Source organism: Pyrus communis, chromosome 8 (genome assembly GCF_041283825.1).
Source record: "Pyrus communis isolate YQ-2024b chromosome 8, ASM4128382v1, whole genome shotgun sequence".
Lineage (NCBI taxonomy): Eukaryota > Viridiplantae > Streptophyta > Magnoliopsida > Rosales > Rosaceae > Pyrus > Pyrus communis.
In genome coordinates, this window is record NC_142572.1 from 1,835,854 (window position 1) to 1,861,520 (window position 25,667).

The 25,667-nt window shown below is 38.3% G+C and overlaps 1 protein-coding gene across 2 annotated transcripts; it reads left to right on the top strand.

The window, feature by feature from the left end:
* The first annotated feature begins 760 nt into the window (after positions 1-760).
* On the top strand, positions 761-24,679 carry LOC137717409 (putative manganese-transporting ATPase PDR2). 2 transcript variants are annotated; one of them, XM_068456773.2, is made up of 22 exons: positions 761-1,059; positions 1,261-1,524; positions 2,031-2,123; positions 2,309-2,508; positions 3,230-3,302; positions 3,447-3,619; positions 3,703-3,874; positions 5,050-5,154; positions 5,282-5,392; positions 5,483-5,569; positions 5,655-5,837; positions 6,735-6,785; positions 6,870-6,995; positions 7,939-8,018; positions 18,604-18,712; positions 19,543-19,671; positions 20,599-20,664; positions 20,752-20,823; positions 21,740-21,891; positions 22,114-22,225; positions 22,307-22,423; positions 23,216-24,679. In XM_068456773.2, exons 2-22 carry the CDS (start codon positions 1,276-1,278, stop codon positions 24,323-24,325), a joined length of 3,570 nt encoding a protein of 1,189 aa, XP_068312874.1. In that variant the 5' UTR covers positions 761-1,059; positions 1,261-1,275; the 3' UTR covers positions 24,326-24,679. The 2 variants fall into 2 exon arrangements, with proteins under 2 accessions (XP_068312874.1, XP_068312875.1); XM_068456774.2 differs by having other exon boundaries at positions 848-1,059; positions 1,264-1,524.
* The last annotated feature ends 988 nt before the right edge of the window (positions 24,680-25,667 follow it).

Below are 25,667 nucleotides of genomic sequence, written 5' to 3' on the forward strand. Positions count from 1 at the left end.
ATCAATGGTTGAGATTAAATCTTAACCAATTCGGTGACTTTAATAATTTTTAATTTTAGGGAGTTTTAATAAAACACTTTCGATACTGTTCACTTTTAACGAAAACTTACATTTTTACCTTTCCATGTACTATTCACTACACATTGATTTGCCATTTTTCATTAAAACTATAGTTTTTTTGAATTTTTTTGTTAGTTTTTCTTTAATTTTATATATTATTTATAATTAAACTTATATATATATATATATACACACACATATTTATACCAGTTCGGTACAATATTACCGAACAAACACGAATTCTATACCCATTTCCGTACCAAAAGTTTCGTTATTGGTTTGTTTTAGGCCTGGTTTAGTACTGAGGTGATTCTGAAAAAAAGCTGGTATAAAAAAAAGCTGGGAGCTGTTTTTGTGTTTGGTAAACATTCAGCTTCAGTTTTTTTTTTTCACAGTTTTGGGTGAAAAAAAGCCAAAAACAAGAAACTGCAAAACCCAGCTTTGAAAAACTGGTTTTTTTCACATCTATTCTACATAAAAGTTTACCAAACACTATAATACTGCTTTTTTTCTTTTCAAAAGCACTTTTACAAAAAAGTTTACCAAACACTTTGCTGCTTTATTTCACAGCTGCTTATTCTCACAGCACAGCAGAAACAATTTTTTTTCAAAGCAGAGCAATACTAAACCAGTCCTTAGGGTACCAAATAGTTTAGTATATTCGCTTAGGTATATATTCGGTTTGGTTTCGGTAATTAACATGTTAACATGAAAACGACAAACACAATCGAATTGTGATTCTCTAATGAGAAAAGAGAAGAAGAAAAAAGAAGAAAAAAGAAAAGGAGATATGAGGAAGAACAAAGTGTAATATTTGGGCCGGTAGTTAACAAGGTTTAACTCAGAAACTGAAGTGAATTAGGGCTAAATGACTTAAGAATCCGTTTTCAATCGCTGCTTTGATACGCATCACCCTCATCCTCCTCGACACCTTTAAATCCCACAGCGTACAGGAACTTGTTGCTTGCGATCGCCATTGAAATCCAAAGGACTCATCAGGTAATCGTAATTGCGATTTGGGGTCGCGGAAAGATTTGATTTTTGCCCAAACCGATGGAAACAATCAAAGAAATTGATTTCGGATATAATTTTCGTAATTTGTTAATTTAATTTGTCAAATTTTTAATTTTTGTTGAAGAGGGTTTGTTAGTTTGTAGTTTTGTTGAAGAGGGTTTGATTTGAATCGAATGGTTAATGTAGTAGTGATAGGGAGGAATGTCGAGGCTCCATGTGGGAGGGAAGGTGGTGGATAAAGTTGGTTTGTTGAGGACTAAGGGCTTGCTGTGGCGATTCGATGTCTGGCCTTTCGCTATCCTTTACGCTATCTGGCTTACTACCATTGTGCCCAGCGTTGACATTGTGGATTCTGGGATTGTTTTCGGTGCCCTCGTAGCGCTTCACATTCTCGTTTGGCTTTTTACTGTTTGGTCCGTCGATTTCAAATGCTTTGTTCATTATAGCAAGGTATGTATATACTTTTCATGTACGCATCTCAATCTGTGTATGTATACTACTCATATATGTGCGCGCGCTTTACTGTACAACTATATAGTTGCTCCATTGCATAGTGTAGGTTGATGGTTTGGCATGAAACAACCACTCTGTTGCGTGTATACGAAAATGCCACTCTCCTTAGAGTGGGCGTCTCATGCTGCCACTTCTCATGTGTGTTTAAATTATGTCGTATATATATGTATTTATATACAAGTATATAGCGACGCTTTATTCTGAGTGAGGATTTGGCATGTCAGTGAGGACCGTATACATAATCATCAACAATTTTGATGGCAATAGGAGAGAGTCTGGAAAGAAAGCTTTTTTCTGGGCCTCAATAATAGAGACTAGTAAAATAGCGTTACTCTTTAATATATATGTATATCCTAACTGGTATGGGAAGACATGAATTGGAACCTAACTTGATGGCATTCTTTTGATGATTTGTTGTAATTGGTGATTCTTTTGGTCTTCAGGTAAATGATATTCACCAGGCAGGTGCATGCAAAATAACGCCAGCAAAATTTTCTGGTTCTAAAGAAATAGTATCACTTCGTTTCCGTAAGCTTGTAAGTCAATTATACAGTTTGAATACTTCAACTACGCATTCTTTTAATTTCATCATAGATATTCAATAGATAATATTGTTCTACAGTTCCTGGTTACTAAGAACTATATCTATTATTAATTACTTTTCCCCACTATGGGAGCTAGCCCTTGATTTGTCTGGTGATGTAATGCATGAAATTTTCAGGGAGGCTCCTCATCCTCAGTGGATGTTGAAGAGATTTACTTTGACTTCAGAAAGCAACGTTATATCTTTTCAAAAGAGAACGATAACTTTTGCAAGCTTCCTTACCCTACAAAGGAATCATTCGGTTACTATTTAAAAAGTACTGGCCATGGCTCTGAAGCTAAAGTTGTTGCTGCTATTGAAAAATGGGGACGGAATGCGTTAGTTACCTTTCTTATTTCCCCTTTTCCTTCTTGAAAACGTATTTGTTGAATCATCATCTTTGTTTCGATTTTTCTTGCTCATACTTTGGAATGCAGTAATGTTAGTCTTGACCATCCCTTATCCAATTTTTATAACATTAGCAAAAATGCTGATTCAGTACTGGGAAACATTGTTGTCTGTTTCACTCTAACCTGTCAATGTGCATGCTTGCAAACATAGGAAACCTCATTTGGTTCCCTGTAAATTGAACTAAGTTAATATATTTAAGAACTCAAATTCCATGGCTGCTTCAAATACTTTAAATGTTTTGACAAAAATTATGAGATGAGCGGATGATAAAGCATGGTCCGTTGAGATGATTCTTACTGCCCTTGATAAGTTAGATGGAATGGTCTCAGCAATTTTCAGAAAAAAACTTAAATGTTCAGTATTTGAATTCTAAGTCTAGAATGATAAAATTTGACTTAAGGGTAAGGGTCTTTGAAGCTTTACAGTTGAGGAGGAGGTGGTGCTGCGGGATAGGCTCCTTCCTGGATATGTTCTTTGGCCCACTTTTAGATAGAATAGCTGCTATTGTTTGGGAATGATTCTGTTTTTGTCATTTTTTCCCATTTTTTCCCATTTTTTCCTTGGTGGAGCATGCAGTACATTGAGCATGATCCAGTTCATTTATCATTTTTAACTGGTCCTTGTTGTACACTTTTCTTGGTTTTGCAGATTTGAATATCCACAACCTACATTCCAGAAATTAATGAAGGAAAATTGCATGGAGCCCTTCTTTGTCTTCCAGGTTCTCTCTCTCTCTCTCTCTCTCTCTCTCTCTCTCTCTCTTTCTCTCTCTCTCTCTCTCTTTCTCTCTCTCTCCAATGTGAGAGTTCCTTTTTGTGCATGCTCCCTTTCCTTAACTACATTCTTTTGTGCTCCCTGCATGTAGGTTTTCTGTGTGGGTCTCTGGTGTTTGGATGAATATTGGTATTATAGTTTGTTCACGCTTTTTATGCTGTTTATGTTCGAGTCAACAATGGCTAAAAGTCAGTTAAAGACTCTTACTGAGCTAAGACGTGTCAGAGTGGATAACCAGACCCTCATGGTGCATCGCTGTGGAAAGTACGTTGTCTACGCGGCAATTATTTATTTGTCATAATATTTAAGCTGTTTATGCTTTATGCATTGACTGCTGTAAATTTTAGGTGGATAAAGCTTGCTGGAACTGATCTTTTGCCCGGAGATGTTGTTTCTGTTGGGCGAGCTACTGGTCCAAATGGAGAAGATAGGGCTGTGCCAGCAGATATGCTTCTATTAGCTGGAAACGCTATTGTCAACGAAGCTATTCTCACAGGCGAGTCTACTCCCCAGTGGAAGGTGGTCACCGCTTGTCAACTTATAAAGTATTAAATGTCTGTCATTGCAGCACTTTGGTTTCTTAATTTATGCATGTGCACACACGCATAGTTTTATGCATCTCAATGTGTGTACATTCTTCCTGGCGGTGATTGCTTGGCTAAATTGCTTTGGTATAGTTTTCTCGTTTTATTTAATATTACTCTTAGTCTTATCTTTGTCTACACCTTCTCCTTTTTCCTTGAGGCTTGATGCAGTTACAAAAGCTTAATGTTCTTGTATAAATTTGAAGATGTAGGGTTGATTCAAAGTTTGTGAGGATAATTAGGGTGTGGGTTGATGAATCATTCTTGGCATGAGTTGGACAAGGAAATTAGAGCTAAGAGCCTAAGACTGCAAATAGAAGTAAAGGTAGGTGAATTGAGAGGCAGAGGAAGAAAGAAGAAGAGGGACAATATTAGGAAGCCACGACTCATAGTAAACTGGTCCTGAACTGAATGAAACTTCATTCACTGTCTGAAAATAATGAGTTTTAAGTTCACTGTGATCTTAAACCCTATATTCGAGGAAATTTGGTTTAGGAAAGTTTGGAGATTCTGTGGGCTGGAATGGGATACAGTTTTGGAAGAAAAAGGTAGTAATCTGGACTTTCTGTCTGTAAAATCTGGATATAGGATTTATGGGTAGCAGCAAAGTTTGTAATTTTTATGATTGCTTTGGTGGTCATTGTGAGGTTGTGACGAATCGTCCAACATAGGAAAGTTAAGAAACATTGCAAGGGTTTGTAAGGAGTTGGGGTACTTCCCCATTGCCAATTGGTTTTGTGGTGGAACCTCAACTTTTTTTGCAGCATTTATTGATCTATGTCCTTTTTTACCCAATCCTTCTTGGATAATATGGAAAGCTGCAGTACCTTGTATGGTACAAGGTCTTGCTTGGATAATTGCTCATATGTAGGGATGAGTACTATCCAACCCAAGGAAACCTAATACATGTCTGTTATCCTCTCGTGTATTTTATCCACAAAAGGTAGCATAAAATATTGATAATTTATATCCATTTCCCTGTTGCACTTAGAAAATGGGGCTATTCTTCAACGCAAGCGTGCATCAGCACGTATGGCTTATTGTGGAGACTGTTATTTGATGAAACGTTGTAGCTTTGCTGGAGGAAAATAAGTATAGGATTATTTTCAGGTATCAATCATGGCCCGAGGAACTGAGGAGAAATTATCAGCTAAGCGAGATAAAAGTCATGTCTTATTTGGTGGGACTAAGATATTGCAGCATACTCCGGATAAGGTAGTTTATGTTAAAAATATGTTTAAGCCAACAAACTTTATCATTAATGTTTTCTTATCGAATATCATTAATGTTTCATAATCTCATGGGTTCTGTATTTATGCTTTCCTTATTTCAATGGAGTCAGGGCTTTCCTTTAAAAACCCCTGATGGTGGCTGTGTGGCTGTTGTTCTGAGAACTGGGTTTGAAACAAGTCAGGGGAAACTTATGCGTACAATTTTGTTTTCTACAGAGAGGGTATTTTTGCAATGACTACTCAACTCTATATACATTACTGTTTACTTCACTTTTACTTTATATAGTGTATTTACGTACGATTTACTGTAGGTGACAGCTAACAGCTGGGAAAGTGGGTTGTTCATTTTGTTCTTGGTCATATTTGCAGTGATAGCTGCTGGTTATGTACTAAAGAAGGTAAAAGTGGTCCCTTGATAAGTAGATGTGAGGCTTGATGCTTGTGTAGTGTTATTTTCTGACAACCAGTACGTCTATGATGTAGGGGCTTGAGGATCCCACTAGGAGCAAGTACAAGCTTTTCCTTAGTTGTTCACTCATTATTACTTCTGTGATTCCTCCTGAGCTGCCAATGGAATTATCTATAGCTGTTAATACATCTCTGATTGCTCTCGCACGCCGTGGAATATTTTGTACCGAACCTTTCCGAATTCCTTTTGCTGGAAAGGTATGTTGCGACTGCATAATAATGTCTTCTTTTTTTTAATTTCTCTTCACTTGTTTAAAGGATGCTCTTTTGACGATGCCACTGTAATCTTTTTCTCGGTTTGTAACTATGTATCTAGTTATAAAGATGAAAAGCACAACAAAAAATACCATCCACGAAGCTATCTAGCTATCTGATCTACAACTAATAAAGATGATCTTATATTACAATGAAACTTTATAAAGTAATAGTTTGTAACACAGAACTCTCCAGTCATTGAAAGTATTGCAAAATGAACTATCCTTCAGCTCTGAAGAGAATACTGACGCCCAAAGTGAGCAACCTCCTCATCCCATTCATTTCCAACTACACCACCCTGAAAATTGTGAGACCAGCACCGGGCCCCATTTTATCCCTCCAATGAATTTGTAACTCTCATACAATAAGGCATTGCATGAAAATTACCCAGCTCACATTGTTCTCTCCCTGAACAGTTTGCCCCAAGGTCAAAACAATGGGACAATGAAGCAGCAGTTTTTACACATCTAACACCATAAAACTGGATAGAGTTTCTTTATTCATGATGAATTCATTTCTCTAGTGTGCTAGACGACAAATACAAGTTTTGACTGCTTAGCCTGCATCATTCTGACATCTTCCTCCTTTTCAAGCAGAAAATGTGTTCTAGAGATCTACATAATGTGATAGTATCTTTAAAATTAGTAGAGTCATCAACCATACTTTACTCTTCGGTTACACATCAACCATACTTATTTGATACTTGTAACTGACTTCTACTACCATATTTTCACTGTTTGTTTGTACTGACGAAGCTGTTGCCCAATATGACATACCGTACAGTCTCATTGTGCTGTACAAAGTATATTTTGATACATTTATTTACTGTTTTCCGTGCAGGTTGATATCTGCTGTTTTGACAAAACTGGAACACTTACATCAGATGACATGGTAGTCCATCTTAATTTAGTATATGCTGCTCATTAATTGCCTTGGATTTACACAATTTATTGCTTTTCTCTTGCTCTTCTCCAGGAGTTTTGTGGAGTTGTTGGGTCGACTAGCAGTACAGATTTAGAAGCTGACACAAGTAACTTGCCTGTGCGCACAGCAGAGATCTTGGCTTCTTGCCATGCCTTGGTGTTTGTGGATAATAAGCTGGTATGCTAGTGTTATCATCTAAACAAGCAGTCTGTTTTAGGTTGTATTCTGTTTTATGTAGCATGTCGGATGCAGTATGATTGTTGATGATGCGAGCTCTTATAGTATTTGATTGCTTATATTGTTAAAGGCATGCTAATCACAAAGGTAAAATTACAAAAAAAAAAAAAACTCTACCTATCTATAACCACTAGATATCTTCTCCTTCGCAATCATAATGAAATGTTTGCTCCTGGGATTGCAAAAAATATAGGAACTTCAGTAATCGAGCATTTTTGTAGTTTGTTAATGAATGGTCAGAAAAGTATCTGTCTTATGTTTTTTCTCTTGTTCAGGATTCTTGGTCTGTTATGGATATCCTGCATCCGTTTCCCTAATTCTGTTTGTTTATTTTAATTGAAGTCTGTTTCTTATAATAAAATAGTTTTTTTTTTTTTTTTGCTATAATGCCTTTCCTAGATTTTCTTCTCTACTGAATCAGTTAGTTTTTTATGTGAACAAAAAGGAAGGATAAAAGGGATCTAGGCTCTTCCTTTTTTGTTTTGGGTTTGTGTTTCTAGAATTATCCAAAAAATCTAGTGAACATATTTCTTTTAGGAATTTTGTCTATTTTTGTTTTGCTAACTGCATCATCCAGTCTCCCTTTTGAGTTGGTTTTCCAATCCCGTGTATGAATTTAATTTCTTGAAAGTGCCTTCTTTATTTAACTGGATTTTGTAACTTTCAAGTCAGTCAAGATCAATTTATCATGCTTGTTAGAAAATTAATGGCTGCATTTACTGAAAGATGAAACAAGAGATATTTCAGTGTAGAGAAATTTTATCCGTAATATTGAATTGGTTCAGGATGGTGTTATGTTTTCTATCAGGATCTGGTGACAGGTGGTATTGTTTTCTCAATTTTGTTTGGAAATTTTTGAGTGATACTGCACAACTCCATGTAGGTTGGTGATCCTCTTGAAAAGGCTGCACTTAAAGGAATAGATTGGATCTTCAAATCTGATGAGAAGGCCATGCCAAAAAAGTAAGCTGAAGCTGCAATCTTTTGTTTTTTTGTTTATATCTATATGTCAGCAGTTATATTTGCACTCCTGGATTTATCCAGAATATCCTGTGATTCATTTGATGTCATATATATTTTTCAACGTTTTTTCTCATATTTTCCCATAGGCTGGTTGTTAAACGGTCATCCTGACTCCGTTGATTGAATAGTTGAATTCAATGGGAATGATAATGTTCTAAATAGACTGAAAGCGAGCTAATCCTTTTAGAAAATTGTTTAACCAAAGAAAACCTTCAGCAGGACATTGATTAAAGTACAATCCAGGATCCATCTTGATATGAATTTGCCATTTATATGGTATTTTTAGTAGAATGTCCAACCCAATCGTTAATCCTTAAGCCATTTAGTTTCTTAGGGAAACTTTGTATAGAAACTGGAAACTTCCTTTGTAAGCTTTCAATTATATTTCTGAATAATTGATTTGTACACTGTGAAGACATATATATACAGCCTTTGGCTATTTACAAAGATACCCCTTAACCGCCTAACCTTATAACAGTTCTAACTAATCACAAACATTAGCACATCTAATTACATTTAGAGATAACAAACTATTTAACAGTAACTGAAATGGGTGACTTGTCATTTTCCCTAATACACCCCCTCAAGCTAGAAGGGGAATCAGAACAGATTCCAATTGGAAGCTTGGAGCACAGAAACTAAAATTGACTTTTGGATAGGGACTTTGTGTGAAGATCAGCTAATTGGTCTTCACTGCAAACATATTGTACTTTGAGAAGATTAGCTAGAACCAATTCCCGAATATAGTGGTAATCAATCTCAACATGCTTTGTACAAGCATGAAAGACAGGATTAGATGCTAGGGAGATTGCTAAGATGTTGTCACACCAAAGTGTAGGTAGTGTAGGGATAGGGAAGTGAAGATCTCTGACGATTTTGCAAACCCAAGTAAGTTCTGCAGCTGTATGAGCTAATGAGCGATATTCAGCTTCTGTAGATGACCGTGCAACATTACTTTGTTTCTTAGCACTCCAGCTAATGAGATTGGAGACTAAGAACACACAATAGCCACTTGTAGATCTTCTATCAAAAGTGCAGCCAGCCCAGTCAGCATCAGAGTATGCTGAAAGATGGATTGGACCCTTTGTGAACCAAAAACCGTGGGAAAGAGAACCTTTAAGAAATCGGAGAACTCTTTTAGATGCCTGAAGATGTTGTCCCCTGGGAGCATGCATGAATTGGCAGATCTGGTTGACAGCAAAGGCAAGATCTGGTCTAGTCCAAGTTAGGTATTGTAACCCTCCAACAATAGAACGATATTCAATGGGGTTGGACAAGAGAGGTCCACTGTTATCTAATTTCTTGGAACTAAGTGGTGTGCAGTACGGTTTGGCACCCTCCATGTTTCTTTTCTTAAGAAGATCAAGTAAGTACTTGGTTTGATGAACAAAAATTCCTTGTGAGGATCTGTGTACTTCTAAGCCCAAGAAGTAGTGTAAAGGACCAAGATCCTTCACTGGAAACTGAGAACTGAGTTGTGTGATAAACTGTTGACAGAGTTGAGAGTTAGGACCGGTTACTAGAATGTCATCAACATACACAAGAACAATAACCAAATGAGGACCATTGAGAACAAACAAGGAGGCATCAGATGAAGATTGTTGGAACCCAAGAGAATGAAGAGCTTGAAATAGTTTATCAAACCAAGCTCGAGGAGCTTGTTTTAGTCCATATAGGGATTTCTTCAACTGGCAAACAAAATTAGGAGAATTTGGATCAACAAACCTGGGAGGTTGTTGCATGTAGATATCCTCCTTTAAGTCACCATGAAGAAAGGCATTGCTTCTATCCAATTGATTGAGAAACCAATTATATTGGACAGCAAGAGTGAGTAAGATCCGAATTGTAACTGGCTTGGCAACTGGACTAAAGGTCTCTTGGAAGTCAATACCTTCTTGTTGATGAAAGCCCTTTGCCACTAGACGGGCTTTATATCTGTCAATAGTGCCATCAACCTTTTTCTTAACTCGAAACACCCATTTACATCCAACTACATTTTGTGAAGGATGAGGGGGGACAATTGATCAAGTACCAGTAGAGATCAATGCATTATACTCATCTTGCATTGCAGCTCGCCAGTGAGCATGCTTAGAAGCTTGCAGGTATGTACTGGGAACATAATCAATGTCAATAGGAAGAGGATGCTTAGTTGCTGCATAAGCTTGAGGTTTAGATTTATAAATGCCAGCCTTGGATCTTGTGATCATTGGATGAGAATTAATAGGAATAGGAGGATGATTTGACTGACTTGAGGGTAAGGTGGAGGATTCTGAAACAAAATCAGAATCGGAAGTAGTAAGAACTGAAATGGGTTGAGAAGAAGAAGGATATGGAGAATCGGAGCCAGAAGCAGAAGCATTTGGAATGGATGTTGCACTGCTAGTGGAGAGATGGGGAATATATTTATCAAAATAAAGATTCAGAGACGAAGAGCTTGCTGGTGATGATCTATTGGGACAGAAACAGGGAGGCTGCAGTAACTCAAATGGATAAGTACTTTCATCAAAGACAACATGTCTGGAGATGTAAATTCTATTTGTAAGTGGATCAAGACACCTATAGCCTTTGTGTTGAAGACTATATTCGAGAAATGTGCAACTTTTGCTCTTGGCATCTAATTTGCTTTGAACATAGGGTTGGAGCCAAGGGAAGCATTGGCAACCAAACACTTTGAGTTTAGAGTAATCTGGGGGTTGCTTGAATAATAATTCCCATGGTGATGTGGAAATACCAGAGATTGGAAGCCGATTAATGAGATAGATGGCAGTGGAGAAAGCTTCAACCCAAAATATATGAGGAACATGAGAAGCAACTAGCAAAGAATGAGCTGTCTCAACAAGATGCCTGTGCTTTCTCTCAGCACAACTTATAGAAACAGAAAACTTCCTCTGTAAGTTTTCTGATTGTATTGAATAGAATAATCAGTTACACAGATGTGAATATATATAGCCTTAGCTGCCTTAGTCTAATTACAAGAATACCCTCAACTATCTTAACTAATTACAGTAACTAACATAACTGATTACATTTAGCTTTATCATACTACTTAACAGTAACTACAGTAGATGACTTGTCATTTGCCCTATTACACCCCCTCAAGCTAAAAGAGGAATCAGTGAGGATTCCAATTGGAAGCTTGGAACAGAGAAAAGAGAACCTGTTCTTGGACAAAGATTTGGTGTGAAGATCAGCCAATTGGTCTTCACTACAAACATATTGAACTTTGATGAGATTTGCAAGAACCAACTCTCGGATATAGTGATAGTCAATCTCAACATGCTTGGTTCGAGCATGAAAAATAGGATTAGAGGCTAAAGAGATTGCAGAAATATTATCACACCATAGGGTAGGTAGAGTAGGAAGAGGGAAATGAAGATCTTTGAGAATTTTGCAAACCCAAGTGAGTTCTGCTGCAGTATAAGCTAAAGAACGATATTCAGCTTCTGTAGAGGAACGAGCAACAGTGCTTTGTTTCTTTGCACTCCAGCTGATGAGATTAGAGCCAAGAAAAACACAATATCCACTGGTAGACCGCCTGTCAAAAGTGCAGCCAGCCCAATCAGCATCAGAGTAAGCTGAAAGGGCGAGGGTACCTTTAGTAAACCATAACCCATGAGACAGAGAACCTTTAAGAAATCTGGGAACCCTTTTTGCTGCTTGAAGGTGTTGTTCTCGTGGAGCATGCATAAACTGACAGATCTGATTAACAGCAAATGCAAGATCCGGGCGAGTCCAAGTGAGATATTGTAGTCCACCAACTATGGAACGATATTCAGTGGGATTGGATAAGAGAGGCCCACTGTGGTCCAGCTTTTGAGACCCGAGAGGAGTGCAACAAGGTTTGGCACCTTCCATATTTGTTTTCTTGAGGAGGTCAAGTAAGTACTTAGTTTGATGAAGAAGGAGGCCATTGGAAGACCTGTGAACTTCCAATCCCAAGAAATAGTGTAAAGGGCCAAGATCTTTCACTGGAAACAGATTACTAAGTTGCTGGATAAAATGTTGACAGAGTTGAGAATCAGGGCCAGTGACTAGGATATCATCCACATAAACAAGAACAATGACTTGTTGAGGACCAGGAAGGACAAACAAGGAAGCATCAGATTGGGATTGGTGAAACCTAAGAGTATGAAGGGCGTGAAACAACTTATCAAACCAAGCTCGAGGAGCTTCTTTAAGACCATATAAGGATTTCTTCAGCTTGCAAACAAAATGGGAAGAATTGGAATCAATAAAACCTGGGGGCTGTTGCATGTAAACATCATCCTTTAAGTCACCATGAAGAAAGGCATTGCTAATGTCTAACTAATTCAAGAACCAATTAAATTGGACAGCAAGTGCAAGAAGAATTCGAATGGTAACTGGTTTTGCAACAGGACTGAAGGTTTCTTGAAAATCAACCCCTTCTTGCTGATGAAATCCTTTTGCCACCAATCGGGCTTTGTGTTTGTCAAGAGTGCCATCAGGATTTTTCTTAACCCGGAAAACCCATTTACAACCAACTACATTTTGAGAAGGATGAGGAGGAACAAGAGACCATGTTCCTGTGGAGATTAAAGCATTATATTCAGCTTGCATGGCAGCTCTCCAGTGAGCATGCTTTGATGCTTGCAGATAGGTACTAGGAACAAGGTCAAGATCAACAGGGAGTGGATGTTTGGTTGCTGAATAAGCGCGAGACATGTTTAGTCCAGCCTTAGATCTTGTAATCATAGGATGTGTATTCGCAGAAAGTGGTGGATGACTTGTCTGAAGAGGCACAAGAGAGGAATTACTGAGAGAGACAGAACTGGATGAACTAGAAGAAGGATCCACTGACTGAGTGCATGAAGGAACTGCAGGTGGAGGTGGAGGTGGAGGGGCAGAAGGACATGATGAGTCTGAAGAGGTACTAGGTGTAGGAGAACTTGAGACATAGTTGCGGAAGTGAAGATCCAAGGATGGAGAATAGGCTGAAGAAGAAGTCTCTGAAGTTGAACTGTTACTCAGCAGGGACTTGAATGGATAAGAGTGTTCATCAAACACAACATGTCGAGAGATGTAGATCCTGTTGGTCACGGGATCAAGACACCTATAGCCTTTATGTTGTAGACTATACCCCAAAAACACACAACTTTTGCTTTTAGCATCCAGTTTGCTAGGAATGTAAGGCTTAAGCCAAGGATAACATTGACAGCCAAAAACTTTCAGTTTAGAGTAATCTAGATGTTGCTTGAAGAGAAGTTCCCAAGGAGATTGTGTAAGACCAGAAATAGGAAGCCTATTAATAAGATAGATGGCAGTGGAGAAGGCTTCAACCCAAAACACTTGAGGAACATGAGAGGCAACAAGTAATGTTCGAGCTGTCTCAACAAGATGGCGATGCTTCCTCTCTGCACAACCATTTTGTTCAGGAGTATGTGGACAACTAAATTGATGTAAGATGCCATGTGTTCGAAGAAAAGAAGTACGGGAGTGACTGGTGAATTCACCCCCTGAATCTGAGCGCAGAATCTTGATTTTATTGCCACTGAAATTTTCTACATAGCTTTTGAAAGTAACAAATGTAGAAAATACATCAGATTTGGACTTCAATGGAAAAAACCAACTATATTTGCTAAAGTCATCAACAAGAAGTAGGTAATACTTGAAACCACTATTAGATGTAACAGAGGCAGGGCCCCATAGATCACAATGCAGAAGTTGGAGACTTTGAGTTGTTGATGAAGAAGCCACTCCAAAAGGAAGCTTGTGGTTCTTGGCAAGTGCACAGTCTGAGCAGAAAAAATCAACACTCTTCTTGCCTTGTAGGGCAAGATTATTAGTAGATATAACCCTTTGAAAAATGGAGGAGGAAGGATGGCCAAGGCGCTTGTGCCATAGTGTGACAGGTGCTTTGATGCTGAGAAGAGCTGAGGGAGATGGATGAAGACTGGTGGAACCTTGGAGAGGATAGAAACCATCCCTAACAGGGCCGTGCAAAAGCATCTTCCCCGAAATGCGATCCTTGACAGTGGATCCATAAGGGTCAAGAGTCAATGAACAGTTATTATCCTTAAGAAACTGATATGCAGATAGGAGATTGTGTTTCATAAAAGGAACATGCAAAACATTGCTCAGTTTAAAGGAATTATGGGGAGTATGCAGAGATGATGAACCAATGTGATGAATAGACAATCCTTTACCATCGCCAATGTAGACTTTGTCCTCTCCAGTGTAGGGAGTAGGAGAAGAAATATTGGCTACATCATTGGTGATGTGGGAAGTGGCACCAGAGTCAATTAACCAAGGCTGAGATGGTTTGACTGAATTGTGCGCACACATAGCAGCTAGTTTGGCTGGAGGGATTCGACCACAGATGTCCGGATTCATACGATCAAAACAGTCAAGTGCCTCATGACTTGTAGAACCACATATCTGACACGGAACTTTGAAGGTGGAAGAACCTTGAAATTGGCGAGATCCTTGATAATTGCGATTGCCACGATTTGGAGAAAAAGTACCACGAGAATTGTGAAAACTGCGACTGTTGCGATTAGAAGAGAAGTAACCTCGAGATGGCTTACCACGGTTGGAGTTAAACCTAGAAGCAGAGTGAAGAGGTTGATGTTGAGCAGCAAAGGCAGATGGAGTAGGAAGCAGGGGAGGTTGAGAGTGGACAGAAAAAGCTTGAAACGGCTCAGTAGCAGAAGAAGGAATAATAGGCCGGCGACGAGCCATAGATAACTCTTTGGTGAGTAAAAGACCATGGAGCTCATCAAGGGAGGTAGAAGATAACCGCAACATAATGGAATCAATAAAGGATTCGAAATCATCAGGCAATCCATGAAGTGTAGCAGCAATTAGGTCACGATCGGACACTGAGGCACCAGCAGCTTGCAAGGAATCAGCAATTTCCTTGATTTGTTGCAGATAATCAGAGATGGATTGAGAGCCTTTCTGAATTGACTGGAGCCGCGATCGCAATTGGTGAATATGAGCCTCCGAAACACCACCAAAGCGCTGTTCAAGCTTTACCCAGAGCTCGCGAGAAGAAGAAACACCAACTGTGAACGGAATGATTTCTTCGGAGAGGGTAGAATTAAGCCAAATCAAAAGATTTTGATCCTTTTCATACCAATCCTCAAAGGCAGGGTTCATCGAGCGATCTGGCAGGAAGGGCGAAGGACAGATCTCAGTGCCATCAATGATACCAAGAAGTTTGTAGCGGCGGAAAATGGGAGCAAACAGTGCTCGCCATGGCAGATAGTTAGATCGTTTCAGCTTGATCGACACCATACTGCCAATGTTGTGAATCGTAAGAGAGGTATACGAGTTCAAAGGACTGGGATTAGAGGAAGAATTAGGGTTTTGGATCAAAGGAGAGATGATCGGAGAAGACGATCCAGTGGGTGGTGAGTCAAATTGAGCAGCCATATCTTGAAGAGATCAAGATTCAAGAGAGATCGAAGACAAAAAAGCAAAGAATCAGAGAGAAACGATCAAGAAACGATCGATTTGTCGAGCGGAAGAGAAGATCAGTGCTGGGAAGCAGAATGGCGTGATACCATATAGAAACAGAAAACTTCCTCTATAAGTTTTCTGATTGTATTGAATAGAATAATCAGTTACACAGATGTGAATATATATAGTCTTAGCTGCCTTAGTCTAATTACAAGAATACCCTCAACTATCTTAACTAATTACAGTAACTAACATAACTGATTACATTTAGCTTTATCATACTACTTAACAGTAACTACAGTAGATGACTTGTCATTTGCCCTATTACAACTATTCTGTTCAGGAGTATGTGGACAACTAAATTGGTGAAAAATGCCATGTTTACTGAGAAATGAAGCAAAAGAGCTATTGGTAAATTCACCCCCTGAGTCTGAACGCAGAACTTTGATTTTATTTCCAAGCAAATTTTCTACATAAGATTTGAAGACAACAAATGTAGAAAATACATCTGACTTGGACTTCAAAGGAAAGAACCAGCTATATTTGCTAAAGTCATCAACAATAAGCAAATAGTACTTGAAACCACTATTGGAGATAACAGATGCTGGACCCCACAGATCACGGTGCATAGGTTGAAGACTGTGACTTGTTGAAGAAGAAACTCCAAAAGGAAGCTTATGATTCTTGGCCAGTGCACAATATGAGCAGAAGAAATCAATAGTGGACTTGCCTTGTAATGCCAGTTTGTTAGTAGAAATTACCCGTCTGAAAATAGAGGAGGATGGATGACCCAATCGTCGGTGCCAAACTTTGACAGGAGCTTTGACACTGAGCAGAGCTAAAGGAGATGAAAGTGAAGAATTGCTGGAACCTTGAAGAGGGTAGAATCCATCTCTAACGAGTCCCTGCAATAGCATCTTCCCCGAAATACGATCCTTGACAGTGGATCCAATAGGGTCAAGAGTCAATGAACAATTATTATCCTTAAGAAACTGATAAGTAGACAAAAGATTATGTTTTATGTAGGGAACTTGTAAAACATTCTGTAGCTTAAAAGAAGTATGAGGATGCAAGGCTGATGAACCAATATGATGAATAGAAAGACCTTTACCATCACCAATATACACTTTATCTTCACCAGTATAAGGAGTGGGAGAAGAGATGTTTGCAACATCATTAGTAATGTGAGAAGTGGCACCCGAGTCAATCAACCAAGACTGAGATGGTTTGGCAGATTGATTGACATACATAGCAGCTAGTTTAGCTGTAGGAATCCGACCACAGATGTCAGGATTCATGCGATCAAAACAGTCAAGAGCCTCATGACTGATAGATCCACAAATTTGACAGGGAACTTTGAAATTGGAAGAGCCTTGAGCATGATGAGGTCCTTGATAGTTACGATTTCCACGAATGTTGGAATAATTACCACGGTTGGTTTGGAAACTGCGATTGCCTCTGTGAGAGAAGGAATGGCCTCTGTTATTCTTTCCACGATTGGCAGATTTTGGTTGGTGCCAAGATGGAAGTTGGTACTGAGCAGCAAACACAGAAGGAGTGGGTAAGAGAGGGGGCTGAGAGTGCACCGAGAAGGCTTGAAAAGGTTCAGCTACAGAGGATGAACTGATAGTTTTGCATCGAGCCATGGACAATTCTTTAGTGAGAAGAAGACCATGGAGTTCATCAGTAGATGTAGAGGACAATCGAAGCATGATTGAGTCAATGAAGGACTCAAAATCATCAGGCAAGCCATGAAGTGTGGTTGCAATGAAGTCGCGATCAAAGACGGAGGCACCAGTAGCTTGCAAGGAGTTTGAGATTTCCTTTATTTCTTGAAGATACTCAGAGATGGAGCGAGATCCTTTCTGAACAGATTGGAGACGCGACCTCAATTGATGAATATGAGCCTCTGAAATTCCACCAAACCTCTGTTCAAGCTTCAACCAAAGTTCGCGAGGCGAAGAAACCCCAACCATGAAAGGGATGATTTTCTCAAAAAGTGTGGAATTGAACCAGATCAAAAGATTTTGATCTTTTTCCTACCATTCCTCAAAGGTAGGATTAATGCTGCGATCAGGTAGGAATGGCGATGGACATGCTTCAGTTCCATCAATGATTCCAAGAAGCTTGTAGCGTCGGAGGATTGGGCCAAACAGCGCATGCCATGGCAGATAGTTCGATCTTTTCAGCTTGATTGGTACCATGCTGCCGTTGTTGTGGATTGTAAGAGAGGTGTAGGAACTCAGAGGACTTGGATTTCCAGAGGAATTAGGGTTTTGAACCGATGGAGAAGACGATTCAGGCGGTGGCGAAGATGATTGCGCCGCCATATCTTGCAGAGATGATGATGCAAGAAAGATTGGAGAAGAGAAACTGAAGAATCAGAGGAGAAGAACAGAAAAATCGATCAAGAATCGATCGATCGAGTCGGGTGAGCAGAAGACATATATATATAGCCTTTGGCTATTTACAAAGATACCCCTTAAGTGCCTAACCTTATAACAGTTCTAACTAATCACAAACATTAGCACGACTAATTAAATTTAGAGATAACCAACTATTTAACAGTAACTGAAATGGGTGACTTGTCATTTTCCCTAATACTTTGTTATCGTCGTTTGCCCTAAATTTTTTAGTCAATTTTTTTTTGTACAAAAGAACATCAAACTATGCTTATCCTTAAGCCAGGTACAGTATGAGAGGTTGTGGAGAAATTAGATTTACCAGGTTGGTCTAGTGAAAACTCAGTCTGTGATGTGCTAAGATATACAACAACAAAGCCTTATCCCACTAGGTGGGGTCGGCTGTATGAATCCTAGAATGCCACTGTGCTCGGTTTTGCACCAAGTCATCCATTAGCTCAGCTATATGAATCCTGGAATGCCACTGAGCTCGGCTATAAGATATAAATTTGATACTTCAAAAAATGAAAAATGGGCCGACATATTAGTTTCTTATTAATAGATGATCAATAATTTGTTAATCTAAAGTTCGATTATGTCACTGTTCATTCTTCTTTTCTGAGGCAGTCATTCCCCTTCTGTCAATATGTATGAGTGATAATTCTTTTTACATCGTACTTTTGTACTCTTCACAAACTCAGGGGAAGTGGTCAGGCTGTGCTGATTGTTCAGAGACATCACTTTGCTTCCTACTTGAAAAGAATGGCAGTTGTAGTGCGCATTGAAGATAATTTTTTAGCTTTTGTGAAGGTTCGTCAATCATTCATCAGTACTGCAGTGCAATTTATGATACCTGACTACCATAAGCATCAATCTTGTAACTTCCACAATCAATTGTATGAAGAAATTGTGTCATTTTTATTCTTGTCATATCTTGTTATGTCTACTCTTAAAGTCAGATGTGATTTGGATTTCTGCACTTGTAGAGCTCAATGCATGTTATTTGACACAGAAGAGGAGACAAATATGTTGGTGTTAAAGTGTAGGGAATAGGGGGAAAGTAGTAACTGATATTTATTGTCTTCTAGCTTTAAGTTTGTGGCTGAAACTATTTTGGGAAGCAATTTCAATCTGGGTAATCCCAAATGTTTTGATTATCAAGTGAAATAATACGGGCTTTGAGTGTGGGTTGAAGGCTAAGGTTCTTTTGGGGTTGCAGTTGTTGTCTGCAATATAAGTTGTTTTGATGCAGAGTAACAGGGAAACTTTTGAAGATTATGGAGGGGTGTGGGTGGAAGATCTGCTAGGTAAATATGGGAGCCTCAGTTTAAAATGAGTTTGGTGACTGTTCTTGTTGAATGTGAACTTGGAAAGTAATTTCTTAGGCTCCTTTTTTGGTTTTAGCCTGTCCTTGGTGTTGCCATTTGTCTGTTTGATATATATTTTACAGTCTTGTTTCTTTGAGCCTCCTTCTGGTTCACCGTTTTGTACTATTTCCATTTTTTCCAATTTCAGCGGCTATTTCCTATGTAATACTAATAGGACACAATCAAATTACTCCCTTTGCTGTATCTTTGCAGTAGGAAAGATGTTCACTCCATTATTAATAGCTGTAAACAATGATTTTGTCTTCTTTTCAGGGTGCCCCTGAAACTATTCAGGGTAGACTCACTGAGGTGCCATCATTTTATGTTGAAACGTACAAGAAATTTACTCGACAAGGATCTCGCGTTCTGGCCCTTGCCTATAAATCTCTTCCTGACATGACAGTAAGGTTTCTGGATTTGTTATTTCTCAATTACTTTGAATAGCATTTTCTTAATGCATAATGTTTATGTAGCGAGCTTACTTTTTGTTTAGTGTTGAAGGTATCATAGTTTTGAGATCTCTTAGAGAGGTCATGTATGAGGGAGTATCTTTGCATTGAGGACACAAGTTAGTGTCAATGATACTCTCTTTTTGTTTTTGTTATTATAGGTCCTGGTGGTTTATGTTAAAAGAAAATAACTTACGTATGCTTGGCATACCATGCGGTATGATTAAGTGTTGATAGGTAGCCACACAACATGGTATTAAACTGGGTTGGATAAGGAAGAGTTTTTTGAGCCATTAAGTACAGTACTTAAACTGTAAAAAAATGTTGCCCATCTTATGGTCCTTTTTCACATGTCTTACTTTTGAGTTTATGTCTTGACTCTTGAAGCTATTAATCATAACTAGAGAGTTTTTAGGACACTCTTTTTCTTCCTTAGCCAAAATCCAGCTTTTGGATTTGATGCTTTGATCTTCTACAAAATGCATGTTAAATTTCAAGCAAACCTTATTTGGCATATGATCAAGTCAAGAACAGACTAGAATCAGTATTTTCCTTTAACATTTTCCTTACTTTAGAAATTTAACCTTAATGATGAAATGGTTTAAAATATAGAATTAGTTTTGTAATTTGACATGCATAATGATCTCAAGTAAAAACATGAATTAAACATAGCTTGTCTATACTTTTCTACATTATTGTTACGTACATATGTATAATATCTGAGTAACTGAAATTAAATTCAATGACACTTCTTATACTCGAAAGGTTTTGGTCCGAGAAGCAAATAGTGTGTTCCTTCTCTCTCTCTCTGAAGAAGTTTTATAGGCTTTGTTTTCTATATTGTATTTGAGGTGTTTTGTTATCTTTTTATTGCTTGAAGGTTGGTGAAGCCAGAAGCTTGGATAGGGATGTGGTGGAGAGCGGCCTTACCTTTGCTGGTTTTGCGGTAAATTAATCGTTTCTATTAGTGTCTGGTGTAGGTTTTGGTTTCTTCCTGCTTCACGTCACTAAATTCTCATCGTTTGAATTTCAGGTTTTTAACTGTCCTATTAGAGCAGATTCAGCCACTATTTTATCTGAGCTAAAAGGATCCTCACATGACTTGGTATGTGGTTTTCCTGACTAAAATAGTATGTGGTCTATCTGTATAAAGGAATAGTAACTTGTAACTTGGCCTTAACTACCATCACTTAAGAAGTATATGCTAGACAAAAAGAAACTATGCTTGTAAACCATTTATTGAGGTGTAGAAATCATTTTCTTAATTTAATAGTTATATTTGGCCATAAACAATTAGAAGCGAGTCTATAGGAATATCATGGATCACGTTTCATTTCATGGAACTATTCCAATGAAGAAATATTGCAGACTGTAAGAGCCTTTGTATGCTGATAGCTGCAGAATTCAGCACTATGGACTTCTAGGTTCTGTGTGTAGCTATTCTTGAATACTCTCATTTGATTAATTCAAACCACGTTTTACTGTACAAGGGTCATTGTGACCCTTTTACAGAAAACCATTCTGCATATCTTCTTAAGGATTTTTGACCAACTGCTTGCTTTTGGGGTGTTGATTCTTTTGTGATGTCTGTATAAGCACTTTGGCCTTCTAGATTGGAGTTTGGTGTAGCCATTCTTAAATATTTTTATTTGATAAATTGAAATCATGTTTACGATTGAACACTCACGCATATCTTATTTTATTTGATAAACTCAAACCATGTTTTTGCTGTATAAGGGCCATTATTACCCTTTTATAGAGAACCATTCTTGTATATCTTCGTAAGGATATTTGACGAGCTGCTTGCTTTTGGATTTCCCGATTGTTTACAGCATTAGTGTAGTTTGTCTGTTTTGTCTTTGCCCACGGATCTGTGGTTTGGTGTTCCTTTCCCCCGTATTTTATTGTCTTCCTTTGTATGGTACAATCAGTCTCATTCAATTTTGTAATGAACAGAGCTGCTGTGTGGACAGATTTAAAATTTAAGTATATATATTTATTTGGAGTTTTTCTTTTGTTAGGTGATGATTACTGGTGATCAGGCCCTGACAGCTTGCCATGTTGCTAGCCAAGTTCATATTATATCAAAACCAGCATTAATTCTTGGTCCAAAGAGGGGCAGGGAAGGATATGAGTGGATATCCCCTGATGAGACTGAGATGATTCCTTACAAGTAAAGCTTTTCGTGTTAATGGATTCATTTAGTTTGGAACTCTCGATGTTTTGCTTGGCTTTAAAACCTACTAAACTTGTTCAAGATTTGGAGGTTGCTCCCCATTTCGGTTTTTATTTATGTTTTTGCAATTTTTTTTTCCTGTCTGCACTCTTTGCTGATTCACCTGCGTATTTCTTTTTCCTTCTTTGCTCTGACTGGAATTGTTGAAATTTATTTTAGTGAAAACGAGGTGGAAGCTTTGTCTGAGACTCATGATCTCTGTATTGGTGGTGACTGCTTTGAAATGTTGCAACAAACCTCTGCTGTTATACAAGTCATTCCATACGTCAAGGTGCATGTTAATAACCAATTGTGAAGCTTATCTTTGAGTAGTGGCTTTAACTTGACGTTGCTGACCAGAGTATCTTATTAGGTTTATGCCAGAGTTGCTCCTGAGCAGAAGGAGCTGATTTTGACTACTTTCAAAACAGTGGGGAGGATAACATTGATGTGTGGAGATGGAACCAATGACGTTGGAGCGTTGAAGCAGGTAATATATTTTATGGATATTCAACTATTTATTGTGTTGTTTTTTCTCGGCAAGACAACTGACTTATTTGAAATAATAAATCCTTAAGCATAAGTATTAAAAGTCAGTTATGGACATAATGGCAATTAGTAAGGATAGTAGAATTGGATTAGTTTATTTCAGTCCTATGTTTTGTACTCAAAAGTAATAGGGATTGGATAGAAACCAAACTCATCAGTTTTGTTCTTGTTTTATAATTATTCCCACCAACCCTGAACCCAAGACCAAAGACCTGGGTCCATGAACTCGGGGGTTACTAAAACTATCCTATTCTTATACTCAAAAGTTGCATGTAAATTATCCTATCCTTATAAGAAAAATTAAAGTTATCCTATCCAATCTAGTGCAATCCAATCTAGTCTATTCCCTTGACAACAATCCACTTAAAGCCTGGGCACCAGACAAGGCTTCAGGATGTTTTCCTCTGTATTCACTCCAGAACTGTTGGGTTTCCATCAAACTTTGAAGTTAGTTATCATGGCTTCAAGCTACATAAGACTAATTAAAGTTCTTGGGGTAGCAATATGTTTCACTCTTCATAGTGTACTCGCTTACACTCTACAAAATGCAGATTAAAGATGAGTTCTCACTTTTTCCCTTGATAGCTTTTTAGATATTTATTAGTACTCTTTTTTGTTATTTTAATATATGGATTTAATATAAGAAAATCAAGTTATGGCTGGAATTGTGTATTTCTTTTTCATAATTAAGCTGTGAAATAATAAAGTATGTGTTTTGTTTCTCTCCTGTCAGGCCCATGTGGGAGTTGCTCTATTGAATGTGGTGCCTCCAACTCAGAGTGGAAAGTCGCCCAGTGAAACATCTAAAGAGCCAAAGAAGTCCAAGTCTGCATTAGATGTTGCAGGTAAATCTACTAGTGTAAATGGAGAAGTCTCTTCAAAGGGAAAAGCCACTGCAAAATTGGATCCCACTAGCAACCCAGCTGGTAACCGGAATCTGTCGGCTGCTGAGTTGAAACGACAGAAGCTAGTTTCATTGCAAAAGAGACTAATGGATGAGATGAATGAGGAGGGAGATGGTCGCTCAGCTCCAATTGTAAAGCTTGGAGACGCTTCCATGGCATCACCATTCACGGCAAAGCATGCATCCGTTGCTCCAACCACTGACATAATTCGTCAAGGTCGCAGTACTCTGGTGACTACCCTCCAGATGTTTAAAATACTTGGCCTTAATTGCCTTGCGACAGCTTATGTGTTGAGTGTTATGTATTTGGATGGTGTCAAGCTTGGTGATGTGCAGGCTACAATCAGCGGTGTGTTTACAGCAGCCTTTTTCCTGTTCATCTCACATGCGCGTCCTCTTCCGACTCTTTCAGCTGAACGGCCTCATCCGAATGTCTTTTGCTCCTATGTCTTGCTTTCTCTGTTAGGACAGTTTGCAATCCACATTTTTTTCTTGATATCTTCTGTGAACGAAGCTGAGAGATACATGCCGGACGAATGCATTGAACCAGACTCTGCTTTTCATCCCAACCTTGTAAATACAGTCTCTTACATGGTAAGCATGATGCTTCAGGTGGCCACCTTTGCTGTGAACTACATGGGTCATCCGTTCAATCAGAGCGTCACAGAAAACAAGCCATTCTTGTATGCCATCGTGGCTGCTGCTGGTTTCTTCACAGTTATCACTTCTGACCTATTTAGGGACTTGAATGACTGGCTTAGGCTGGTGCCCTTGCCAGTGGGATTGAGAAACAAGTTACTGTTATGGGCGCTTCTCATGTTTGTAAGCTGCTACTCATGGGAGAAATTTTTACGGTGGGCTTTCCCGGGCAAGATTCCAGCATGGAAGAAGCGACAACGCATTGCTGCTTCCAGTCTTGAAAAGAAGAAACAACTGTGAGCGAGTACAAGCTTGATGCCGGGGAAAACCACATTGACATTTTTGGCCAATGGGCCGTGCAGAGTTATATACAGCAGATGGAGTTCTATCATGCCACAGCTCAAATGACAGCATGAACCTGGAAGTTCCATCCCCCTCTTTGATAGGAAATTTTGATCAAGGTCAAATTCTAGGAGGATTATTTTTGGGACCTGTGATCTTTAAACAAACTGTATTCCTAATTAGTTGCTTTTACACATTGTTTAACCCTTCATCTCCCTTGTAGTTGAAATTACATGTCAAAAACTATAAATCATGTAGCCCGAATTCGATCTGGAATTTCAAAAGCTAGTTCTAATTTATAATTGTTTGTCATTTGATGTCAACTTCAAATAATACTAGGTTTTCATGCTCAAAAAGTGAGGTTTTTAGGTACCATTTTTGACCTCAATGGAACAAAATCATATATTTAGTGTTGCATTTTAAAGTTGTTGGAATGTTGTGGGAACTAAATTGTTGTTCAATTTGGTTGGTTGTGTTCTGGGCAGGGCAGCCTTTGATCTCAAAAGTCAGCAATCTTGTTACTTCTATGTTTAATTACAGGGAACTTTAACAAAAAGCTCTCGGTACTGTTCATTTTAACGAAAAACTACATTTTTACACTAAAAAGTTAATTATGGTACCATTCACTTTATCTATTATTTTGTTCTTATTGATAAAACTCAAAGTTTTCAAATTATTTTCATTAGTTTTCCTTTAATTATATTTTGTGCTTTCAAGGTGATTTGCTACCCACCCGTGGGGGAGTGGGCGTATTAGATAATATCCTTTCCATTGGCATAGTTACCACCTTAGGATTGGAACGCCATAGTAGCGATGAATCTATGTCATATAAGTCATTTTATCAATTAGAGGACTTGGAAGAAACGGGAGATTTGGAAAAGTAACCAAAACTTAGAGCCTACATAGAATTATAACCACCCTTTGAAGTTTATAATAATTATAACCAAAAGTTGATATGAAAGTACTAATATACCATTAATGCAACAAATTTTATTCCTTGAAGTCCCTGGATGTCCCCCTCCTTTTATTTATTTTCTTTGAACTACAAGTGTAGTGCGGTATTGTTTATTGTGTCTGCTGAGCACCTTGCCATCTATTTCCTTTTAATCCTAGAATTGATGTGCCATTTGCTTTATTGGTTACCATTTTTATTTTTGATAAGTTGCATAGTGCCTCCAGCAATGGAGATGAGGTCTTGAAGGTAGAAGCTGCTGCTAAGGTTCATTCTCGTTCCCTAGGCAATAAGGTTACAGTTAACAATAGCTCATCGGTTGAGATCCAACTCCAGTTATTAGCATTT

Bases quoted from the DNA above. Each gene is read 5' to 3' on its own strand.
- LOC137717409 (XM_068456773.2), top strand. From the start codon at position 1,276: ATGTCGAGGCTCCATGTGGGAGGGAAGGTGGTGGATAAAGTTGGTTTG. The intron at 6,996-7,938 runs GTATGCTAGTGT...AACTCCATGTAG, and splicing joins TGTTTGTGGATAATAAGCTG to GTTGGTGATCCTCTTGAAAA. The intron at 21,892-22,113 runs GTAAAGCTTTTC...AATTTATTTTAG, and splicing joins ACTGAGATGATTCCTTACAA to TGAAAACGAGGTGGAAGCTT.